The following is a 24336-nucleotide window of genomic DNA, read 5'->3' as shown; positions in this document are numbered from 1 at the left end:
TTGGAGGCAATGATTACGAAGGAAGCCATGTCGCGTACCTTAATTATTTAGTCCTACTGTCTCCTGTATTCGTAAACGATTGTTTGATTATTTCACTTACATTTGACAATTATCTTTTTCTTTTTTCGAAATATCGTCGGGTGTCAAGAGTTTGAAAACACAGGCAACGGGTGGCAACTCAAAATAGGCGTATTTTTTATGAGTGAGAATTATTAAAGAGAGGAACCTATACAAATCAATAACTAAGAATTCTTCAAACTCTGTTAAAAAGATATAAGAAAAAAGAAATACAAGGGCAATTTCTCCACATAATTGATGGACAGAATCCCGGTGACTTTATAGTGTAAAGTATACTTTTCAAGTCAAGTCCAATTATCTTGAATATCACATAACAGACGCTAGATCCGCTATTATGTGGGCGCTTTCATAGACATTCCCAATTCAGTATTGCTTACCTAAATAATTGCGCTGTTTAATTATTTAGGAAAGTACTCAGCTTTAGCTACGATAACTTTAGAAAAATTGCCTCGAATGGAAAAATTATGTCAAATTTTCGCAAGCGAATGACCGCTGCAATAGAAGCGGTTTTGTAGTTCGGATGAATTAGACATTATTCCATTTTGACTTTTAAAAAAATTCAAAACGGTCGATTGAATTTGAACGAAGCGCAAGCCCTCTTTTTATCCTCAACAGATACCGCTTTCATATAAGAAAATAACGTTAAAATAAAAATAAAAAAAAAAAAATAAGGTATGATAAGTAATATCTTTTTAGTTTAGCTTGAACTGAATTTTCTTCGAAGTAGCGTAAAACGTTGATCGGAACATCTGAATGGGTCCTAGCTCACCAGCTAAGTTCATTATGGTAGCTAACGTGAATCACAGTTTCAATTATTCAAAGTTCTCGCCTGTAAACAAAATTTGCATAATTTTCTTTCAGATTTTGTTCAACTCGAAGGCGTGCTATAAAAGGAGAGGTGCCTTAGGTACCTCTGGACCAATTGTCAATCAACCGTCCTGTGACGTAGAACTCTAAGAGTCAAGTCAGCTTGATCCATAGCTAATCCAAAGCGTTGAACAGCGGGCGGGCGCATTCCTCAAAATTGTTTTATGTCTTCATCACAATACAAGAATTTTTGAGATTTGTATTTCTTTTCTACAATGGAAAAAGTCTTAATTTGTGGCGGTAAATTTGAGATTGAAGTAGGTGGTTCGCGCATTACATCATTGCCACCATGCTGGTGGAAGTAAACAATAGATATCTCATTAGCTCCTTTTGTTCGTCTACCAGCATTTGTTCCTTTCACCATTGTTACCCCAGAGGCACTAAGGCACCTCTCCTTTTAGAGCGTGCCTTCGTGTAAGAAGGCATATCTAACAGCCCAGCTTTAATAATGCTATTGTTTCGATTTGTTTCGCCCTCCACGCCAATTGGCATGGGGGGGGGGGGGGGGGAGGTGGGGCGAGACACTGCCTTATGCTCGACTCCACTCTCCTGAAAAGTGCCAAAAAAAGGAAAATAATTAGATCTAACTGCCTCCCGCTTAGCTCAATGGATAGAGCGCTGGACTGTTGTGCGGGAGGTCGAGGGTTCGAGCCCCGGCCGGACCAACACTCAAGGTCTTAAAATAATTGAGGAGAATATGCTACCCTTCTATAACATCAAAAAATGGTTAGATATTCTAGTCTTCTCGGATAGGGACGAATAAATGGAGGTTAGGGGTTGGAGACGTTAATTTCCCACGAACGAGATTAATGTGTGATGGATGTCCTCCCCTGGGGTGGGATGGGTGGGTTTACTGGGCCCGCAGTAATTTGCGCAAGCTGTTGGGGTGTCCCTGCCTGTTGGCGAATCTAGTAATTTAAAATAAAATAAAATAAAATAGATCTCTTTCAACAAGTTCAGCTTCAATTGAGACTCAGGGCCGTCTCCGTTCCCCTTCTCACTCGGAGTCAATAACTGTGCGAAGCGAGCGAGACTTGAACACTTTACTTAGGTATATTGAAATCAGACTCAAGTGTTTTTATTGAAGGTTCTGGTTTACAATTTAGGTGGCTCTCTTATTGAACAAGTTTATAACTTGGTACAACGTTCTTCACTCAGTGCCATTCCCCCGCTGATGGCCACTTTCATGTTCAATTTTCTACAACTATAAAAGCTTTGTTTGACGATCACAGTCGGACCAGGTTATCAAAAAGTTTGAATACCAGGCACTACAATGAACTAGAATTCTCAAATTGAGTTAAAAAATCTAGAAATAAACTACAAACTTAGTTGTAAAACACTACCAAATATGTGAAGGTGTAGTCTGATCGTCCGGGTGAGTGTAGTCCTGAGAAGGACTGTTGTCGGTGGCAGTGACTGACGTTTCGACAACCTGTGCGGAAGTCATCATCAGAGTCAAGTGAATGATTGTTGTCAGTAGAATGTTCTTATTCCAGTTCGTGTGAAATGATCGGTTGGTTTTGCCGTGATGTTATTGGCTGTAAGACTCAAGTGACGTAAGTCGGTCGTGATTGGTCTGTTTCGGTCTGTCGGTAAAGTTAGGTTGTTCTTTTTCGGTCGTTTGTGATGTTTATGTCGTGAATGAGTCGTTTGTATGGGGCGGGTAGTTGTTGACATCTGTTTAGGGGAGTCTGTTCTAAGTTAGTAAACCAGCTTTCCAGAGTCAGTCGTTGAAAATAGTCAGTGCTGTAGGTTAGGCATTGCGCAGAGTCCCAGTCAATGTTGTGGTTGGTAAGTCGATGGTGTTCAGCAATGTGATTGCTGACATCACCTTTCCTCGTCGCCCGTCTGTGTTCAGTCAGTCTTGTTGTGAGGTTTCTGCCAGTCTCACCGATGTAGGAGGCTTGGCAGTCGGAACAATTGATCTTATAAATCGTTCCCTGTCTGTTCCTCGGTTCGTCTTTGTCTTTAACGTTGGTTAGTAACTGACGTAGTGTGATGATGGGTTTGTGGGCGACGCGGATATTGAAGGGTAGTAAGATGCGCGAGATGTTTTCAGACATGCCTTTTATGTACGGTATGGTTGCTGTAGTCGTAGGGGTTGCGGTGTCGTTTGTTTCGGTAGTGGTAGTGGGTCGGTGAGTGTTTCGTCGGATGAAGTCTTTGTTGTAGTCGTTCTTCGTAAAAACACGGTGAAGGTATTTGTTCTCGTCGGATAAGCTGTCTGTCGAGTCACATACTAGTTGTGCGCGTCGTGTTAGAGTTCTGATAGTTGTGGCTTTGTGTGATGTAGGGTTGTAGGATGACTCGTCTAGTAATCTGTCGGTGTGTGTCGGTTTCCTGTAAACTGTCGTTCGTAATGAGTTATCGTTGTGGCTTACCAGGCAGTCTAGAAAGGGAAGTTTGCCATTTTCTTCGACTTCTCTGGTAAACTGTATGTCAGTGTTTTGTTCGTTAAGGTGGTTGTGGAATGCGTCAATTTCGTCGTGTCGAACGGCGGTGAATGTGTCGTCAACGTAACGTAACCAAAGCGGTATCGTTTGTCGGCAAGTCGAAAGGGCGCGTTCCTCGATGTTCTGCATCACAATTTCTGCTATAACAACAGAAACTGGAGACCCCATGGCAGTGCCGTGTAACTGTTTGTAGTGTTTACCGTTGTACTGAAAGTAAGTAGACGTTAGGCAAATGTTTAGCAAGTCCATGATGTCGTCTGTCGGTAGCGGTAGTGGGTCGGTAGATTGTCGGATTGCAGTCTCAGTGCATTGTAATGTTAATTGAAGTGGAATACTTGTGAACAGTGATTTCACATCAAATGACACTAGTTTGTAGTCGTCAGGTTTCTGAACAGTCTTGGTAGCGTTAATGAAGTCTTCAGTGGATTGTAGTTTATGTCTGGATTTGTCGGTTAGCGGTTGTAGTATTGTCGTCAGGTACTTGGATAGTTGGTATGTGGGAGAGCCACAGAAAGAAACAATAGGTCGCATCGGGAAACCAGGTTTGTGTAGTTTCGGCAAACCGTAGAGTTTCGGTGGCTGTGGTACCGAGCACCTCAGTCGATAGTACCGTTGGGTGTCAAAGGCGTTCGTTTTCTTGAGTGTCAGTGGTTTACTGTTGAGTTTACGTTGAAGGGCAGGAGTTGGGTCACGTTTGAGTTCTTCGTAGGTTCGTTTGTCGTTAACTAGTGCGTCCATTTTGTCGTGATAGTCAGTTTTGTCCACAACAACAGTAACTCGTCCTTTGTCGGCTGGTAGGATGACTATGTTCTCGTCGTTTCTCAGTCGTCTCAGTGCGCGTTGTTCGTCTTTAGTCAAGTTGCTGTCATGTAGTGACGTTGATTGTATAGTGGAGGCAATTCTGCTTCTGATGTTATCCTTGGTCAGCTCAGATAGTTCTCGTTGCCGAGACAGGGCCGCCTCAACACTAGATACAATAGCCTCAGTCGGTATGCGTTTAGGTGTTACTGAGTGTTTTAGTCCGTATGATAGTACCCGAGTTTCAGTCTTGTCTAAGGAACGAGAAGAAATGTTACTTACCCAGTTGTCGTCCGGTTTGCTTCGTCTCTCTTCTTTGTCTCGTAGCAGTCGTGTCAATTTTTGTTGATGTCAAGTGCGGGCGCGTTCAGTCGTCTTGTTGGCTCGTTTGTCGGCAATTGTCGTAACGGTGTCAAGTAGGTCAGTTGGTATCAGTTGTTTCAGTTGGTCGTGTAGTTGTCGTAGTTTGTTTCTGTGGCGTTTGAGTCTTCTGTGGCAATCATTTATCCGCGCTTTGACCAGTCGTCTGCAGGTGGCTTTGACGATCTGGATCGCCTCCTGTGTGTTCAACGGGGGCTTAAGTTTGAGCCCGGCCGGAACAAGGCCGTGATCTTTACAGCGGTGATTGAACCAGAGTTGTTGTCGTATTCGCCTGACAGTGCTTGCGTAGGTGATGTAGTCATTTGCAAGTCTTTCGCTCTGTCGTCCAAGTGAACGTAATGCAGTAAATGGTTTGAACCCGGGGGTAACATGTGAAGGTGTAGTCTGATCGTCCGGGTGAGTGTAGTATGATGACAATACTACAACCGCTAACCGACAAATCCAGACATAAACTACAATCCACTGAAGACTTCATTAACGCTACCAAGACTGTTCAGATACCTGACGACTACAAACAAGTGTCATTTGATGTGAAATCACTGTTCACAAGTATTCCACTTCAATTCGCATTACAATGCACTGAGACTGCAATCCGACAATCTACCGACCCACTACCGCTACCGACAGACGACATCATGGACTTGCTAAACATTTGCCTAACGTCTACTTACTTTCAGTACAACGGTAAACACTACAAACAGTTACACGGCACTGCCATGGGGTCTCCAGTTTCTGTTGTTATAGCAGAAATTATGATGCAGAACATCGAGGAACGCGCCCTTTCGACTTGCCGACAAACGATACCGCTTTGGTTACGTTACGTTGACGACACATTCACCGCCGTTCGACACGACGAAATTGACGCATTCCACAACCACCTTAACGAACAAAACACTGACATACAGTTTACCAGAGAAGTCGAAGAAAATGGCAAACTTCCTTTTCTAGACTGCCTGGTAAGCCACAACGATAACTCATTACGAACGACAGTTTACAGGAAACCGACACACACCGACAACAACAACAACAACAACCTTTATTTATGTGTCAAATCTAAAATAGCAGTTATACAACCACTAACTGGGGACACTAAATACTACCTAAAAATTTAAGAAATTTAAAAATAAAACAATATATATGTACAATTTAAAATCTAACCTAAGTCTTACATAAAAGGCAGTTTTCACATTTACTATCAGTCAATTTAGAAACAAGGTCTATTCTACGTATGTTACATTTAAAAGATGATATGGATGTCAGTTCTCTTACATTTCTTGGTACAATTGCCCATATTTTGGGTCCCATATATCTAAGCGAATGTTTTCCAAAAGTGACAGTATTAAATCTAGGTATACCAAAATCATTATTACGCAGTGTGTACCTAAGTTGTGGAATTTGAAAAAGGCTACATATGTAATTAGGAGATAAATTGTTCTTTACCTTATACATAAGAATGGCTATATCCTGTAGTCTTCTGTTCTGCAGTGTACTTAGGTTAGCCATGTCTAATAATTTATCATAACTACTCCCCTTATCACAGTAAACTGCCCTAAGTGCCCTTTCTTGAATACGTTCCAATTTTCTAGTATCACTCGCCCTACAAAAATGCCAGACAAGATGGCTGTATGTTAAATACGGAAGAATGGCTGCCTTAAACAACTTCAGCTTGGTGTCTGTTGGTATCATATTCCTGAGCCTCATCAGGACTCCAACACGCTGGCTACTCCTCTTACAAATGTTAGCAATGTGTTCATCAAATTGAAGCCTATTGTCTATATATACCCCAAGAAGTTTTAAACACTTGGTAGATTTAACTTCATTGTCATCAATTATAATACTATCCATATCATTATTTTTATTCCCAAGTGTCATTGTCTGATACTTGTCATAGTTCCCTTTTAAGAAATTCGATCTATACCATCTGGAGGCTAATTCGGCACTTGCTATTAACTTATCATGCACCTCAGTAACATTACTGCCTGCAGCATGGAACTGGTGGTCGTCTGCATACATATTGATATTAGAATTAGAATTTACACTGTATGTCAGATCATTTTGGAACATGTTCCATATCAATGGTCCAAATGCGGAGCCCTGTGGACATCCCCTTGACCCCCTCTCCCACTCACTCACTGTGGATCCCAACTTCACCCTATTGTACCGATCAGTGAAGTAGGAGTCCAACAATTTTAGACTGTTCCCCCGAATACCATAAGCCTTTAATTTAGCAAGTGTGAGTGGATAGTAGAGGGAATCAAAGGCTTTACTCATGTCCGTAGAAAGAACACCTACCACTTTATGTTCATCTAAAGATATCTAGACAGATTACTAGACGAGTCATCCTACAACCCTACATCACACAAAGCCACAACTATCAGAACTCTAACATACAACTAGTATGTGACTCGACAGACAGCTTATCCGACGAGAACAAATACCTTCACCGTGTTTTTACGAAGAACAACTACAACAAAGACTTCATCCGACGAAACACTCACCGACCCACTACCACTACCGAAACAAACGACACCGCAACCCCTACGACTACAGCAACCATACCGTACATAAAAGGCATGTCTGAAAACATCTCGCGCATCTTACTACCCTTCAATATCCGCGTCGCCCACAAACCCATCACCACACTACGTCAGTTACTAACCAACGTTAAAGACAAAGACGAACCGAGGAACAGACAGGGAACGATTTATAAGATCAATTGTTCCGACTGCCAAGCCTCCTACATCGGTGAGACTGGCAGAAACCTCACAACAAGACTGACTGAACACAGACGGGCGACGAGGAAAGGTGATGTCAGCAATCACATTGCTGAACACCATCGACTTACTAACCACAACATTGACTGGGACTCTGCGCAATGCCTAACCTACAGCACTGACTATTTTCAACGACTGACTCTGGAAAGCTGGTTTACTAACTTAGAACAGACTCCCCTAAACAGATGTCAACAACTACCCGCCCCATACAAACGACTCATTCACGACATAAACATCACAAACGACCGAAAAAGAACAACCTAACTTTACCGACAGACCGAAACAGACCAATCACGACCGACTTACGTCACTTGAGTCTTACAGCCAATAACATCACGGCAAAACCAACCGATCATTTCACACGAACTGGAATAAGAACATTCTACTGACAACAATCATTCACTTGACTCTGATGATGACTTCCGCACAGGTTGTCGAAACGTCAGTCACTGCCACCGACAACAGTCCTTCTCAGGACTACACTCACCCGGACGATCAGACTACACCTTCACATGTTACCCCCGGGTTCAAACCATTTACTGCATTACTACCAATATCTAATATTGTGATATTCTTAGACCTACTTTTAGTTTTATTCTTTTTTGAAGAGAAACATCAATAATAACCGTAATATCCTTGGAAGTCACATTAACGCCTGATGACGATAATGCTCGTAAACGAGTTGTAAAAATTCTAAGAAAATGAGTTATTTAGATTATTGATAAACTTTAATATCTCTAACAAACGAGTAAAGGAAATTAACTATAATTCATATTTCGTTGTATCACTAAATAATCTTATAACTGTCTTGGGAACCCAAGCATTTTTACAAGTTATTTGACAAATTCTCACTCATTACAAATACTCCATCATTAGGAATATGGACGTCACTTTACTTTTAAGTTACCATAATGCTCGCAAATTAGTTAAACAAATTTTAGAATGGAGCCACTCAGACCATTAAATATTCTGCCAAAACAATGATAAGTGACTCCTTATTCAAATATTCTCATTTTTTTTATTCCATTTTTCAATCTTTTTGTTCTCAGTTTTAAAGGGGGATGATGATGAAACAAAAAAAAAACAAATTAAATAAACAAGAAAAGAAAAAAAAAAAAAAAAGAATTCGGCAGTTATTCAGATCACTCGCCAGGCGAATTGTGGAAGTAGGCAATTTGGACTGTTGTCACTAATATAAACTGCCAAACCTCACTAGCTTAGTCTTTACCGTGAGTCAATCTTAGCTAAGTATTTGATATAATCTGCAGCCCCAATAACCATTATTGTAACTCTAATTGATTAAAAGTGCTCACAAACAAGGAAACAAGTAAAAAAACAGTCTGAGAAATACTATCAAGTATCTCCGGCTCCTATAAGAAATCTTTAATGGTATAGTTGCCCAAGTTTTATTGCATTTTTTAGATTCTCATTATGAAACGTAGAGAACCGTAAATGGTATTTTTTTAATGCATTTGAGGTACTCCAGCAAATTCTTGTAATTTTCCCAATGTTCGCTACAACTGTCCCTTACAATTTTTCTATGATAATGTGTATAGCAAGCAAATTTCCCTTTCCAAGATTGGAGATGACAGCAGCTGTCAGCTCCAATCTTGGAATCGAGATCTCACGTATGGGAGCCAATCTTGTCTTTCCCATTACAAATGCGCAGTGAACTTGGTTGGTCACATCTTTCAAACGGAGGTATGCAACGGCTGCATATCCTTGACGGGAAGCATCCGAGAAGAGGTGCAACTGTACCTCTTTAACTTCACCAAATCCCTGAGGTTTGAAACAGCGGTATACCTGTATTTGATGCAATTTTGGGATATCATCCAGTCAGCTCTTCCATTGTTCTTTGTCGGTTTCTTCTAACGTATCATCCCAACCCAGCCTCTTTCTACTGAGTGTTTGCAACAACAACTTGGCTTTCATGGCGTATGGTGCGATGAATCCCAGTGGGTCAAAGAGGGAGTAAACAGCTGACACAATTCCTCTGCGTGTCACTGGTTTCTGACTTACTCGCTGCAACATCTTCTCCATTACTTCCCATACAAACTTGTCTTCTTCTATGTTCCATTTTAGTCCGAGAGTGCTCTCTGTCGGGAGTTGCTCGAGTTCTAAATTCACCACTGATTTTGCTCTTTCGGATTCTGGTATTTTCGCCATCACTTCTCGGTCATTACCATACCACTTCGTCAAGCGGAATCCACCTTTCTCTAGCAACGTCCGCAGCTGACTTGCTAAACTGATTACCTTCCCTGTGGTGCTTGTCGACTTCATCATGTCGTCTACATACATGTTGCGGTTCACTGTCTCTATTATTTCCTTGTCAAACTCTTCCTGATACGACTGCGCTGTCTTTCTTAGAAAGAAATTAGTGACACTTGGCGAAGATGTAGCACCAAACAAATGTTTAACTATTCGATACTCCTTCATTTCCTTTGTCAGGTCCCCATTTGGCCACCAAAGAAATCTTAAACTGTCACGGTCCTTTGGGTCCACCAAGACCTGATGAAACATTGCTTCAATATCAGCAACAATTCCAACAGAGTTCTGTCTGAAACGACTTAAGACACCCACTAATTGATTTGTCTGATCCGGGCCCTGCAGCAACTGCTGATTTAGAGATGTCTGTCCAAACTTTTCTTCTGGTCTGTCCAACTCTTCTTGAGGAACCATTTCTTCGTGTCCCTTTTCGATGTAATCATTCAGTGTCGTCCGATACTTCTCCAACAGATCTTCATCCTTCATAAGACGCCTCTTAAGAAGCAGGGCTCTTCGTTCTGCCATTATCTTGTTGTTGGGCAAATACGATGGGTCACGTTGCCAAGGCAAGGCAACTTGAAAGTGTCCATTGACTTGTTGAAGGGACCCTTCCATGATCTCTAGGGCTCTTTTGTCTTCAACCGATGCACAAACTTTAGTTTCTACTTCCGTGTTTTCAAAGTCTGTTTTCCATAATCTCTCCAACTCTTCATCACGTATTTCACTTTCAACTTTGCTGAACAATGACAAATTGGAATCCTTCTGACCAGCTAACTCATCGGTGAATTGTTCATTAAGGACTTGACCACTGTCGTCATTATCTGGTTCCTCGCTTAATCTCCTACCTTCGATTGGGCTAGGACATACATGTTCATCTCGCAGGACAGGAACATTGTCATAAACAACAGAACTCTCTATAGTACGAGTGAAATTTTCTGAACAGTTCGGGTCATCTTTTTGACCATGAACAGGAACAATTACAGTCCATCCTAAACTATATCTGGCCGCTACTGGTTCATCTTCTCCTCCTGCCTTGTACTCTTGATATAGGAACAAACTTGGTTTCTCCTTGAGACCAATCACCAACATAATTTCTCCAACTTCTAAGTCTTGTAATTCAATATCGCACAAGTGAGACCATCTGGTTAGATCTCCTTTCTTGATAATACAGTCGCTTGAGATTGGCATTTGTTTCACTGTTCTAACATTTGGCAACGAAACGGACACAGTTTCATCCATTGACGTCAAAAAATGTGTAGCAGTTGACTTTCCACCCTTGTGGATCCTGTCATCCCTGATAGTGTAAAGTTGAGCCTTGGACCGTTCACTCCAAGTTTCTTCGGTAAATGTTCATGACAAAGAGCTACCGTCGATCCGCTGTCTAACAACGCATATGTCCGTCTCTACCGGTGGTAGATCACTTTCTTTAACTTGAACTTTGAGAGGAACGACACTTAAGGACACTCGCTTGCCTGGCTCCGTTGCAGCAGTTACATTAACTCCATCTTTATTGCTCGTCTCAAAATTTGAACCATCGCTTGCGTTCAATCTTAGGCTCTCTCGATTAGGCTGGCTCTGGCTGGAACTAACACTATCAGGTTCAGAGGGTGGAGGGTGTAACAATGTGTTGTGCTCCTTATTGCACCCTTCCTTCTGGCATTTGAAATTTGTCTTAGGGCATATTCTTGCATAGTGGCCACCATGTAAACAGTTAATACAGAGGCTGTTTTCTTGAACAATCTTCATCTTGTCCTGATAAGGTAAACCTTTAAACTTACCACACCTCCAAACACCATGCTGGTTGGAACAGAGTGGACAACCTGGCCTTGCACCATTCATTCCTTGCGAGCCTTTGTGTTGAGGGCTTCGATCGTTGCGTGCACCTATGACCATTGTTGTAAACTTGTGAGGAGTTCGATTCCGACCATCTCTGCCTTTGCCTTTCTCCTTATCCCTTGATGGGCTACAATTAAGGTCTTCTCCAAACTCATTGTTCACGAGTGTTGCTCTCTGCTTCAAAAACTGAAGAAAGTCCATAAATCTGAGCCTCTGACCAGACTCGATTATCCTACCCGCACACTCGGTCCACTTGACCCTCATAAACAACGGAAGCTTCCTGTTTAGTTCTCGAAGAGTGTTTGTATGGTTTACATCAGTAACATACTCAGGTCCCATGCCCGTAAGGGTTCTTTCAGCAACTTCCAAATGCCTTGCAAATTCTAGAAGGCTTTGTCCATCTGCTTGCTTTAGAAGAGGTAAGTTCTCTAGTTTCTTGATATGTGCTTTCGCTATGATGTGAGGTTTGCCAAAGTTCTCACGCGAAGTGTTCTTTGCAACATAATAACCTTCTTCCACAGGTAGGTTCACACAGCTTTCAATTGCCTCTCGCTCCTTTCAATAACAATGTTGAATTAGGAGCTGTAGTCTCCTGGAATTGTCAGGACTATCTTTCTCTAAACAAATTTCAAAGTTATGCATGAACGAAACGTACTTCATTGGGTTCCCATCGAAACGCATGTACTGAACTTTAGGTGCAGAAACAACTTGACGTAGGACTTATGCAATTTCTTCTCCACTTCCTTGCCTAGGTACAATGGTACCCTGAGGTAAGTGTCCAATCGGTTGGGACAATGGCGGTTGTGCAGACCCTTGACCAAGAAATCCATCTGAGCTTGTCACTTTAACAGGATCTAGCATACGATATTCAATTGGGTGTGTCGACTGAAACTCTTTTGGGACTTGCTTACTGTTTGTCTGCTGGTTTAAGGGTAGTTGAACCCTTTGAGGCCAATTACCTGTGTCAGATTCTTCGCACATGCTACACGCGGACCCGCGTGAAATGACACGTGTTTTAGCGATTCATTATGTAATGTTTTGTTTGTACAGTAGACCTTTGATCTAATCGATTGACATTTGAAACTAATTGCTGTACATTAACTTGATCAGTGCTTTTAGCGAGACAAGACATTCGTCGACATTGACATCTAGGTTAGGTTGTACATGTACTGTAAATAGGCAAAAAATCAGATTAAATCAATTTTAATTACAGTATACGACTCGAAGTTTATTATAACTTGATACTGGTGGGACTTTAAATCTCTCAGTTTCCTTTTCACTATGTAGCCCAATCTTCTGTCCACAGGAGACATATCCTGATGCGGATAATTATCTTTGTTCTATCAGTTTTGTGTTTTTCAAATCATCCAATTAGCACGACCCTTTAACCGGTGAATGATTCTTCCTAGGAACACACCCACAAGTACACGCCCTTTTCACCTAAAGGTATTGCAACTGATATGGACGTTAGTTCAATGTGCAGATTTCAAACGCTGGAGTCAGGTATATAGCAAGAAAACGTTTTAGCTTTTCCAGATGAATGTGACTATTTATCAGAGGGATATCTTTTAAATGTCGCGACTTCAAATTTCAAGCTCCGAGTCTTCACGTTAAGCTCCTATGTACTTACACAGTTTCCGTGGCTTTAAAAAGCTTATCTCGAATGAACTATGTCAAACCTTCCACAGCAAACTGATCACTTTCTTTTTTAATCGAACTCCCAAGTAGGTCTCACCGAATTCTCAAAGAAGATATGATAAGTAATATCTTTGTAGTTTAGCCTGAACTGAGTTTTCTTCGAAGTCATCGTAAAATTAAACGTTGTATTGTAAGCAGAAGACTTAGTGTAAGATTGGCCGAAAATGTACTATATTGATCTGTAATCGAGAACATCTAAATGGCTCCTGGCTCATTAGTTAAATTCATTACGGCAGCTAAAATGAATCACAGTTTCATTTACCCAAAGTTTTCGCCTGTAAACAAAATTTGCGTAATTTTTTCGGCTTTTGTTACTAAGGCATATCTAACAGCTCAACTCTAATAACCCCATTGTTTCGATTTGGCGTGGGTGGAAGGGGCGAGACACTCCATTCTGCTCGCCTCTGCTCCCTTGAAAAGTGCCATGGAAGAAAAAAAAATAGATATCTTAGAACAAGTCCAAGTTCTATTGAAACTCTGGGCCGTCTCCGTACCCCTTTTAACTCGAAGTCAATAACTGTGCAAAGCGAGCCAGACTTGACCGCTTTACCAAGGAAAATCAAAACAAATCTATATATGTGTTCTATTTACCTTCCTCAGTTAGCTCTTCGGTGTCAGGCTTTTTATCGCCCTCTTGACCTGCAGAAGTGCATTTTAAACAAATTGTACCCATCAGATGATTTTTATTCCGATACTTGCATTTAAAGAAGTATTCAAGACGATAGGAGGATCACTGGATCATCTGGAGTGTTGAAACAGTCAAAGATAAACATTTGCCACCTCCTAAAGCCTTTGCTAAAGGGCCACTAATATCCCAGATAACTTTTGTCTCCGTTTCCTAATGAACCGAGTACACGTATATGCGGTCGAACTTTAACTCTATTGATCCTAAAATGACTGAGGCCAAGCTGGTGCTCGCTTTTCGTTTTATTCAGAAGATAATGTGTTTAATAAAAGGTACATTGGTGCTCTGTCATTCAGTAACTCATCTGGGGCCTTAACCTCTTGATTGACCAATCAAAATCCACCCTCTCATTCACCTTCGTCACAGCGCAGGAATCTCTTCACTCTCCGCTTGCTCCACAAATTTTTCAGCTGTGATAGCAAAGGTATGAATTAAAGTGTAGTTTGAGTACCCTTAGTGTGACGTATAGAGTGCAGTAAAGTAATCGCCACTGTCACTGTGTACGCTAGCATAATTACCGGTAAACCCGATCCATGGCCCACAAGTAGGCCAGGGAATTAGCACAGTTAAGTTCAGGAAAAAAAGAAACTTACGCCGTATGCGGAATTATACACACAGACTCGTGTTACAAAAGGTACAGTTATTAAAAAATCATGATTTTTACCTTTTTCAGTTTGCTCTTTAATCTCAGGCTTTTTTTCTCCTTCTTGACCTGCAAGAGCTTATAAGTAGTGTTTAAAATTTGTACTTATCGAATGATGTACATTTAAATGCTTGAAATTGACGAAATGATTGGGACCGTGGAAGGATCACAAGTGTAAGCACATAACCAGAATATTCGAGAGTCTTGAAACAGTCAGCGGTGAACGTTTTCCTCTTTTTGAAGCCTCTTTTGAAAGGACAAAAAATTACCCAAAAACCTTTGACCCTCTTACCTCTAGTCTCCTTCGCAACCGTTGTTTGGGCTCGTCACGAAACGCTCCCTCCCCCACCAACCGGCTGCTTTAACCCGAACCACATTCCTTTCCCTTTGTTTAGATTTCACGGTGACTGCACGTGATAATGCGCGTTTGCACCAATGACACGTCGCCTTTGGTTTCACGATAAAACCAATCAAATTTCAATGACGCAAGTTCCCCGCGAAAATTCATCGGCGCTCTCTAGTTGCCAGTCATCTCAAAAGTTTCCCATGGATGTAACTCCGAAGAAATTGGTAGAAAGTAGTTCAAGATGCTTCATTTGTTCCTCGATTTTACTCACAAAGTTACAATTTACATTTTCGGTAAAAGTTCATTTGATGTTGCTGAACTAATTCGTTCTTCGCTCACTGTTGACGTGCATCGCTACGCGGAGAACAGCAAATTGTTTGTTTGTAGAGGCAAATGCTACTAGCTTTTGATAAAGTTTAAGAAGGTATCGGATAAACTGAAAGAAGTCATGAAAGAAATAGAAGATGTCTTCAATACACGAGAAAAGCCCAGGGCAAAGAGACTGCGCTGCGAACGGACGAGGAGAATAATGTCGGGGAACAAGAGCTCTTTGACAGGACTGTGAACATGATAACACCTATATAATCATACATTTCCAAGACTACATTTCACCATTAAATTACCGTCTGTTATGACTACGAATATATTTCTCTACATAAATCGCAATATTTCGAACGCAAAACATGAAGTAAAACTAAGCTTACGTCTATCACATCTGCTTTGGAAATGGCCTCGAGAAAGTGAGAAAACATGCCTATTGTTTACCACTCGACTTAATTGTAAAGGAAAATATATAAACTTAAATAATATAAGACGAAGCCAAAATGGCACGTTAAGAGAAGTAAGGAATTGGTTCTTGACATACCACTGTCTTATAACATGTGCTTCATCGATAGCCACAGCACATAACATCGCACGGTATACATCATTTCCTAGCATCGATCGCCAACGATCATTCTTAAGCTACGCTTCTGGTGAGCCGAAAACTAACGAATATTTTCCAAACTCAATACTAAGGCGGTCAATCTCTGCTTGGGAACTAATTTTTACCGCGCTGACTCCAATACTTTGCAGGTAATTGACCTGATCCTCCATTAGACTTACAAGCGGAGAAACAATAACAACGATATGCCCAGCAAGATTATTGATGTGATCGCACACGAGTGGAAGAGCCTGATAAATCAAAGATTTTCCAAGCCCTGTAGGCAGGTTTAACAATACATCTTTTTTTCGCAAAGAATTTTCTCAATTGCCAGCTTCTGCGGATCATTTGAACTAGAAATTTTGAATTTGGAAGCGATCGAAACAAAAGCTTCTGATATCCCGCAGGGATTCACGGATCTGTGTATTCATTTCTGATTGGTTATTTTCTTACCCATCTTATGCGGATTGGTCCTATTCTTGCGAAATTTATCACGCAATGCTAAAAATAAAGGTCGTCGCGTGTAAATTGTATATTGGAAGTACTTTTGTACAAAGCTTTCCTTTGCATTTCAAAAGGTTGAAAAGGTTATGTCTGATTCGTCCGTTTATTGTAATTTATACTGTCGCGTCATCGAAAAGGGAAACGAAAGAGTGTTACTTTCAAAGGGATGGAAAAAATCTGACGTACTCACCGAGATTGAAAGTTTGGAAATATCTTTGCGATCGATCGAAAACAACTACGTCTGCCCAAACTTTGTTGCGAAACTGAAAAAACGTCGGTCACTTTTCGAGCAAACAGAAAAATTGGAAGCAGATCTCAAAAGCCTTAGTACAAGGGAATATTCGCTTACAGTCAAACGATCTGGGGAACTGCTAAGTGACGACCACGATCCTCCAACATCGAAAAAGTCTGCGATGGATCTAACGGGGGTTTTACCCGTATCACTACTTCACCTCCTCTTCGTCCTCTGCCAAGAACATCTCCGTGCCCGTTTTCCCCCTTCCAGACTAATCACCCACGCCAAACACCTAGGTCAAACGAATTTTCAGTGAATGTTCCGGAGATGCAAAGCGGTGTTCAGAACCCAAAAGCAGTTGATGTGTCGATTAAAGTTAAATGGCGTCAGTAATGGTGATCGCTGGCCCTCCCATGTTGTTTAGATGTCGAATCTGGTCTTCCATAAGCGATCGCAACGGCGATATTACAAGGAGAACACTAGAACTACGAGGCTTTCCGAACAGAACATCCGCAGCGATCGGAAGGCACTGGAGCCCGTCGGCAAATTTACAAAAATATGTCGACCTCCAAGAAATTCGCGAGGTGCGTTTTCCTGTTCAGGTAGAGGATTATCGATTTAAAACTGCTCCCTCACGGCTTTGAACGCTTTTTACCAACGTTCTTCTGTAGTTGCAGACATCTTATTTCCAGCTCGAAGTAAATTTGACGTTTAATGTAATGTACAACTGTTATAAAGCAGTTGGGAAACATACACAAATTTATTTTTGGCATTACGTGATAGTTGCGTGGTCCCTTACGCAAGAGTTATCCAATCAGATAGCGCGTAAGAAACTAGCCAATCAAAAATGGATATGCAAACAGCGGGATATCGGAACAAGCTTTTGGGAGCCGTTGCGTGGACTGACTATACCGGCGGTTTAGACTGTCTGCGACGCAGGCTATGGAGAATGTGCTACCTTTCTATAACATCAAGAAATGGATAGACGTTCTAGCCTTCTCGGATAAGGACGAATAAACCGAAGGTCCCGTATCCTCCATCTGTTAATTAGTTAATTTGGTTAGGCGGGGAACGTTAAAGAACCCACACACGAGATTACTGTGATGTGCTGTGGCCTGTTTGCTGGAAATTGGGGGAGGGGGGATCTGTTAGATTCGCCTTTATTTTATTGTAAACTGCTTAGCAGTCTGGTAAAGTCCCCCGCACAGTGTTGTAAAGCGCCATAAGCTCAGGATATGAGCGCTATATAAATAAAAGTTATTATTATTATTAAATGGAATTAGATTGCACAGACGCACCAGAACTTCTCCTCAGTTTTGGCTAGTTCTAGTGCATAGGTCGCTGATAAGACTTGCAAAGTTAAGATTTTCGTCGATGGAGACGCCTTGCAATTCTACTCGTTCTGTTTTAATGATTTCCTGGCTGTCAATGTCTAGAGCTCTGTCAAAATTCGTGGCATCAATATTTCTCGGATTGATGGATAACGATTGGAACTTTTTTGGGTTTTCCAGGAGAAAACCATCATAATTGTAATACGCTAATGCTTGCCATCCTTGCATTTGACTCATCAGATTTGAATTAGTAGCCTCATGGGTTTTTCCCGTTGTGCACAGTTGATGGCCGTCTGCGTATATTGTCAAATTTTACTCCTTTACGCGGAATGATATGACTTGTCGTTTTGAAACATACTCCCCATTAGGGACCCGAGTGCCGTACCCTAGGGACAGCCACGTTCCATTGTTTTCCATTCAATAATGTGGTCGTTAATCTTCACTCAGTAGTATAGTGCTCACGGTGTCTGAACCATCAACCCTAGGGCCTAAAAATCTGAAATAATCCGTGAAAAATATCTAACTCTAATCTGTAAAACTGATCTGTAAAACAGATCTGTAAAAAATGATCTGGATAAAATTTGTAAACTGATGTGACAAAATCTAAAAAATCTTGAAATTTTTAAACTTTATGGAAAAATTAAAATCATAAAACACAGACTCAAAATGGCTTCTTCTTCATCTTGTTTTCAAATTAAAACGTTTCAATTTTTTTTATTTGTAGTATAAGAGATGTGTGATTATAATATTAATTTAGCATTACTTGAGGATGATAGCAGTTATTGTCCTTTTTGTGATAAAACTATCAAAGAAAATGACATTTTTGAAGAGAAATGTTGTGAAAATCAAAATGTGAAATTAAGAGATGGTTCATTTGTTTGTATTAATTGTGGATTAGTTTATGGTTATGATTTAGAAGATTGCAAGTTCATTGATTTTTATAACAATATGTATAAATTCCGAAAAAAATCAGTCTCTATCAGAAAATACCATATAGAAAGAGTTATTTATGAAATTAATGATCAATATAGAATTCAAATATCTCGAAATGATAGAAATAAAATCATTAAAGTATTTGATCTTATTGAAGAAATAAAACCTCAAAAAAAGTGGAAGAAAACGGATAATATCAACAAAGTTTATCATTGGTAAGCTAATTCATATGATGAATTTGTTATCAAATGAAATGAAATTATCAACCTCCAAGAAAACTATTGAACAATATAAAAAGTATTGGGCTCGAATAACAAATCTTATTGGAGACAAAATTGAATCAGTCCACAATCAACAAATTTAGAATCATATTTTTTAGAATATTTGTCTGCTAATGGGCACATGTCTATTATCAATTCATCAATGACTTTGACATGATTTAAAAACACATGCTCATCAAATTGAAACCCTCTCAAACATGACCTGAATTCATTTAATATCTTTTCATAGGATGTGAAAGCAAACTTACACATCTCAATATTTTTCTTATAATTCTCTTATTGCAAGAAGGTTTATAATACTATTCCAGATCCAGACACAATACCAAGGATAATTTGGTTTAGTGTTACACTACCAACGATGGTTCCAGTGGCAACCAATCCAACGGATGTTACTTGACCAATGACATGTTTTCTATTCATTATTTTATGCATCATTTTAAATGTCCAATATTTCTTGTGATAGAATTTATATAAATTTTTTAATTCATCGATTTGGTCTTTAGTTAGTTTGTCTGATATGTGATTCCAATTGAATATACTTCTTTGTTTCATATATATTAGACAGATTAATTCGATTTCTGCAAATATAAAACACAAGCTCCTTCAATCAATGCATCTGGTAAATTCGTTGTTATTGTTATTTTAGTTCCAGACTGAAAATTGAAAATGACAAAATCATTAAGAGTTTGAGTGGTTGGGTCGTCGTTAAGTTGTATGGTTACATTTGTTTTATTTCCTGTTTCTTTAAAAGAGATGTAGTGAGTTCCTGTTTTAATGATTCGATAAGTGAATCTGAAATTCAGTGGGTATGTACCTGTTTGAAGAATTTCGATTTCATCAGAATGCACTCTGAAATGAGTTGAATCAATTGAAGATATACTGCTATTTTGAAATTCGATTCATCATGCAAAAACATTTCGGCGATTGTCTATATAGAGTAAATATATTTTTTTTGTTGCTTCATCTACACAATGTTTTGTGGCTGGGCTGATTGGTATTTGTGGTTGACGAATCATTAGTGGTGCATTGAAATATAAAAACAGTTATGAACTGTGCTGTACATTTATCCCAAGCATCTTTAACTGGTAAGTCATTGTGATGACCTTTAGAACCGGAAACGACTACCCAAATATCTAAGTTCTGATCATATACCTGACCTCATTTGTTTTTCATCACAATGTCAACCATTAAATAATTAGGGGAAGACCATATATACCATTTTGTAGCATGAACAATATTTCGAACATGGTTTGAAAATAGATTCATTAGTTGCCTTGAGACTGTCGTAACAGAGATTGTAACACTTAAACTTGATGTATTATAGTCGATCTTGTTTAATTTCCACCATAATTCGATAGCAACTGTGTATTCTGATTCATCACCTCGGGACATGTTAATTCCAAACCATGATGAATAATAACCTTTATTAGTGTCCAAGTTAAGCTTGAATGGTTTTACACGATTATTAAATTTATGAAAGTCGCCATTATCACTCGGTTTTTGCCCAGAGATATCGTCTTCATCATTGAATTGACCGGGAGCATACATAATATACCTGAATCAACAGAAAGAGAATATCAAGAATTCGCATCTATATCACTGACGGTAAACCAAGAATCATTGATTTGAATTGTCAAGATACAGCTTTTTCATTGATATTAAAGTCAATAAATAATATAACCAATTAATATAATGAGATAAATTTAATTGAAGAAGATCTATCGTCCAAAATTGGGTCGTTTTGTCTATAAACATAAGGGTTCTGGTATAATATTCGATAATTTAATGAAACCAATAAAAACTATAGCATCTGCTGTATTAAAAATGTTACCAAACCATTTGCTAAAAAGGCTCTTAATGCAGGTGTTTCACATGCTGGAGAACGTCTTGGGAAAGCTGTTTCTCAAAAATCTGGTGATTATATAATGAAAACATTACATGGAAACAAAAAAACTACACCAAGAATGTCATCAATGAATCCAATAGAGATTAAAAAAAGAGAACCAAAGAAACAAGAAGAATCAACAGATATGATTTTAAATCGTTTGATAAGTGGAAGTGGACGATAAAATAATCTAACTTATAATTATAATGGCATTCAGAACCAGGGGTTTTTTAGAACGACACGAAATGACAAGATTTCAACTAAATGAAGTTATTCGCTTACCAGCCAATGGTTAGTCGCAAGTTAAAAGTGGTTATAAATTTAGCATCAACGACCGAAGTAGTTTTTTCGATTAGTATAATGCTTATTTTGAGGTCCAGTTCCAGCTTCTAAAGCTTGCTGATGGTACTGCTTATGAAGCAGATCTTGCGACAGTGATTAATGGTTCTCGTTCATTGATCAATCAGATGACTATCAAAAGTGGAGGTAAAATCATTTATGACACTGATAATCTTAACAAAGTATTGAATTTGAAGAATTTGCTTGAAAACAGTGATAATTATTCAAGAAGTGTTGCTAAAAATAGTTTTTGGTACCTTGACACAGACCACAGAATAGCTAATGCAAATCAAAACAGTGGATTCGACGCTCGACGATTGTTGACAACTGGAAATAATAATGTGAACGTAAAGATTCCTCTGAATCGTTAATCATTTTTTTGAAGAGCTTGAGGATCGAATGTTAGCACCAAAGCAATTACAATTTACTGTCAATCTTTCAAGAGACGCAGATCTGATTTGGAAAGCAGCTGCAGCTGATGATGGTCGTGTTGTTATCGATCGGTTCTATTTATGGATTCCAAGATTGACTCCTAAAGCCAGTCTTTCTCAATAGTTTCTGTCAAACTTCAATAAAGTCAACAGATGGAATTATAAACAAGAAATCTTTGAACAATCACCCACCACAAGATCGACAGGATTTTTTCAGATAAGCCCAACCATTGACAATGTAAAGCATGTTTTTGTATTTCTTTAACGTGAAAAAGATAATTATCAAGAAACGAATCCTTATGAATATGACACTTTCAATATTAACGAGGATCGAGGAAATGGCTCTTATCTTTTAACTTGTAATATAGAATATGGAGCTAATACACTTTATCCTGAAGTGGAATACGATAGCGACTCCAAAATGAGAATATTTGACGATTTAATGAAATACACAATGCGGTAGAATGATTATAATTCAGGAACACAGCTTAATCTGAGTAATTTTAATTCTGTTTTCGGAGTTATTTATTTCGATCTAACTGCCCAACCTGAAAAGGTCACAAAGGATCCTAAAAAGCTTAATTACAGATACAAACTTAATGCACAAGCAGCTGCTGATAGCGCTTTTACAGTCAATGCGGTTGTACTATATAAAAAGAATTAATAATAAACCAAGTCGGATATGAATTGTTGATCGTTTAAATGAATTCGGAAATGAATTTTTATCGTTTGAATGAATCAAAATAATAATTTCCTGTTTTTTATATGTTAAATACGTTTTATGATCATTTAAAATTATATAAAGTATAATATATAAGATATGACGACAAAGTTATTTAAAATCGACATTGAACTATCGCCTAATCAAAAAAAGAATCTCAGCAGAGCTTATCATAAAAGAGAAACCATTACGCTTCGATTATCAGCAAATGCTTTATCAGGTAATGACACGCTTCATGTTACTCAAACTGTTGCTAAACGATTTGATAAAAATCGTGAATTGAAAAAAGGTATGGATATAAAACTGTCAAAATCAAATATCAGAAACCAAGTCGGAGGAAGTCTTTTAACAAGCATTCTGAGTATGGCAAGACCTCTATTACCAACTGTTGCAAAACATTAGGACTTTCGGCTTTGGGAGGATTAGCTTCAGAAGGTGCATCTCAATTGGTTAAAGCAATTAGTGGAAGAGGAAAACCTGTTAAAACAAAAGTGCCAGTTAAAAACGAACGTTATTGTATTCCACCCGAAAGGCTATAACTATTATTTCAAACTTAGGTAGCACGGAAAACCGTAAAATTCTTGAACAAAAGCTCATCTTTCCAACCGGCAGTCTAAATCCCACAGGCATCAACAAGCGCTTTTTATTCCACTAATTTATTCTTGTTTTTCTCGTTGCCATGTTCCCACCAATAACGTAGCTGCATTTTCGGCCATTTAAAGCAGCCATTGCTATGAGGAATGGTTTGTCTGACAAACCATTCCTCATAACAATGACTGCTTTAAATGCGATAGGAAAAGATGCGACCTCTGTCAGAATTTCTTTGTTGAATCTAAATCATTTCTCAGCTTTCAGACGGGCAAAAATTGCACCATTCACTCTAAACTTTCCTGTGACTCTAAAAATGTGATTTACTTGGCTTCCTGTAAGAAATGTCGCCTGCAATACGTGGGATCTACTACCACCGACTTTAAAGTGTGATTTCGAAATCACAAATCTACTATGCTCACAAACAAAACAACTTGTATAAGTAAGATTTTTTTTGAAAAGATGAGAAGGGCAATTTACGCCATTTTTGATGATCGGCGATATTAAAATGGGCACTTTTCGCTCGGAAAAAACTATTTTGATTTATGGGCAAAGTTGGAAAGAAATTGATTTTTAAAGCCGAAATGAACGGGACCGCTTTCAGAGAGACTGAGTTTTAAATATATGAGCCTTAGAGATCTGAACAGAATTGCACGCTTCAAAAACTAATTTCGCACTCGTTGGAAAAGCCAAGGCAGTTCCAGTAAGCTACGCTCAGGCTAAGAGAGATTCGTAGGCAAAGTTTGGCAGAAATCGATTTTTCAAATTGAAATGTACTGGACCGCTTCAGAGAGACTGCATCTTAACAACTGTGGTAGCAATAAAATCACAGCAACAGTCACTTTCATAATTTGGAATAAACTTGGTGATGTTTGACAGCTTTTACTTTGCAGGATACCATTAGAGATTCGCCAGAACTATCGCGACGAAGTCGTGGATTTCTAGATGGCCCTAACGACTGGCGGAATACTTCTGTTTGGATACAAACTCAAGGAACAATTATTTTGGGTTTTAAAATGATCAGGAAATGATCAGAACGGAATAAACCCTGATTAACCACATAAAATGTTTTTGTTAACTTTTATATTAAACCAAAGAATAAGATTTGTTAACTTTTACGCCTAACGGATGAAAATTTTTACCGCCAACATTCATACCCAATGAGACTCTTTTTTTTTTTTTGTTCTTTTCCTGTAGTTTTATTTTGTAAAAATTAATTGGAGTGAAATTATTGTTTAATCTACGGTTTATAACTATCTTTTACTATTGACTCGGTAAAAGATAAAAGCGTAAGGCAAATCTAACAGATGACTTCACCTTTAAGTCCTTTTGGTGACTAGTT

General features: G+C 39.1%; 2 protein-coding genes across 3 annotated transcripts in view; both read right to left on the bottom strand.

Annotated features, from left to right (window-relative positions):
• Window positions 1-9187: 9187 nt before the first annotated feature.
• Window positions 9188-10855, bottom strand: LOC148739227 (uncharacterized). The gene has a single exon (XM_088749444.1). It carries the CDS (start codon window positions 10853-10855, stop codon window positions 9188-9190), a length of 1668 nt encoding a protein of 555 aa, XP_088605570.1.
• An 11252-nt stretch (window positions 10856-22107) lies between these two features.
• The window catches only part of LOC148739226 (uncharacterized), a 16955-nt gene continuing 14726 nt past the window's right edge, over window positions 22108-24336 (bottom strand). The window contains exons 5-6 of one of the 2 annotated variants that reach the window (XM_088747181.1): window positions 24312-24336; window positions 22108-22883 (exon numbers count right to left, since the gene is read on the bottom strand). The exon at window positions 24312-24336 is cut by the window's right edge and continues 903 nt beyond it. The gene's annotated coding sequence lies outside the window, so the exon portion shown is untranslated. The other variant, XM_088747180.1, reaches the window with a different exon arrangement.

This window comes from Stylophora pistillata, chromosome 2 (assembly GCF_964205215.1).
Source record: "Stylophora pistillata chromosome 2, jaStyPist1.2, whole genome shotgun sequence".
In the NCBI taxonomy this organism is placed as follows: Eukaryota; Metazoa; Cnidaria; class Anthozoa; order Scleractinia; family Pocilloporidae; genus Stylophora; species Stylophora pistillata.
This window is presented reverse-complemented; position numbering and strand designations above follow the sequence as displayed.

Coding starts and splice junctions, on each gene's coding strand:
- LOC148739227 (XM_088749444.1), bottom strand. CDS start 10,855: ATGGATGAAACTGTGTCCGTTTCGTTGCCAAATGTTAGAACAGTGAAA.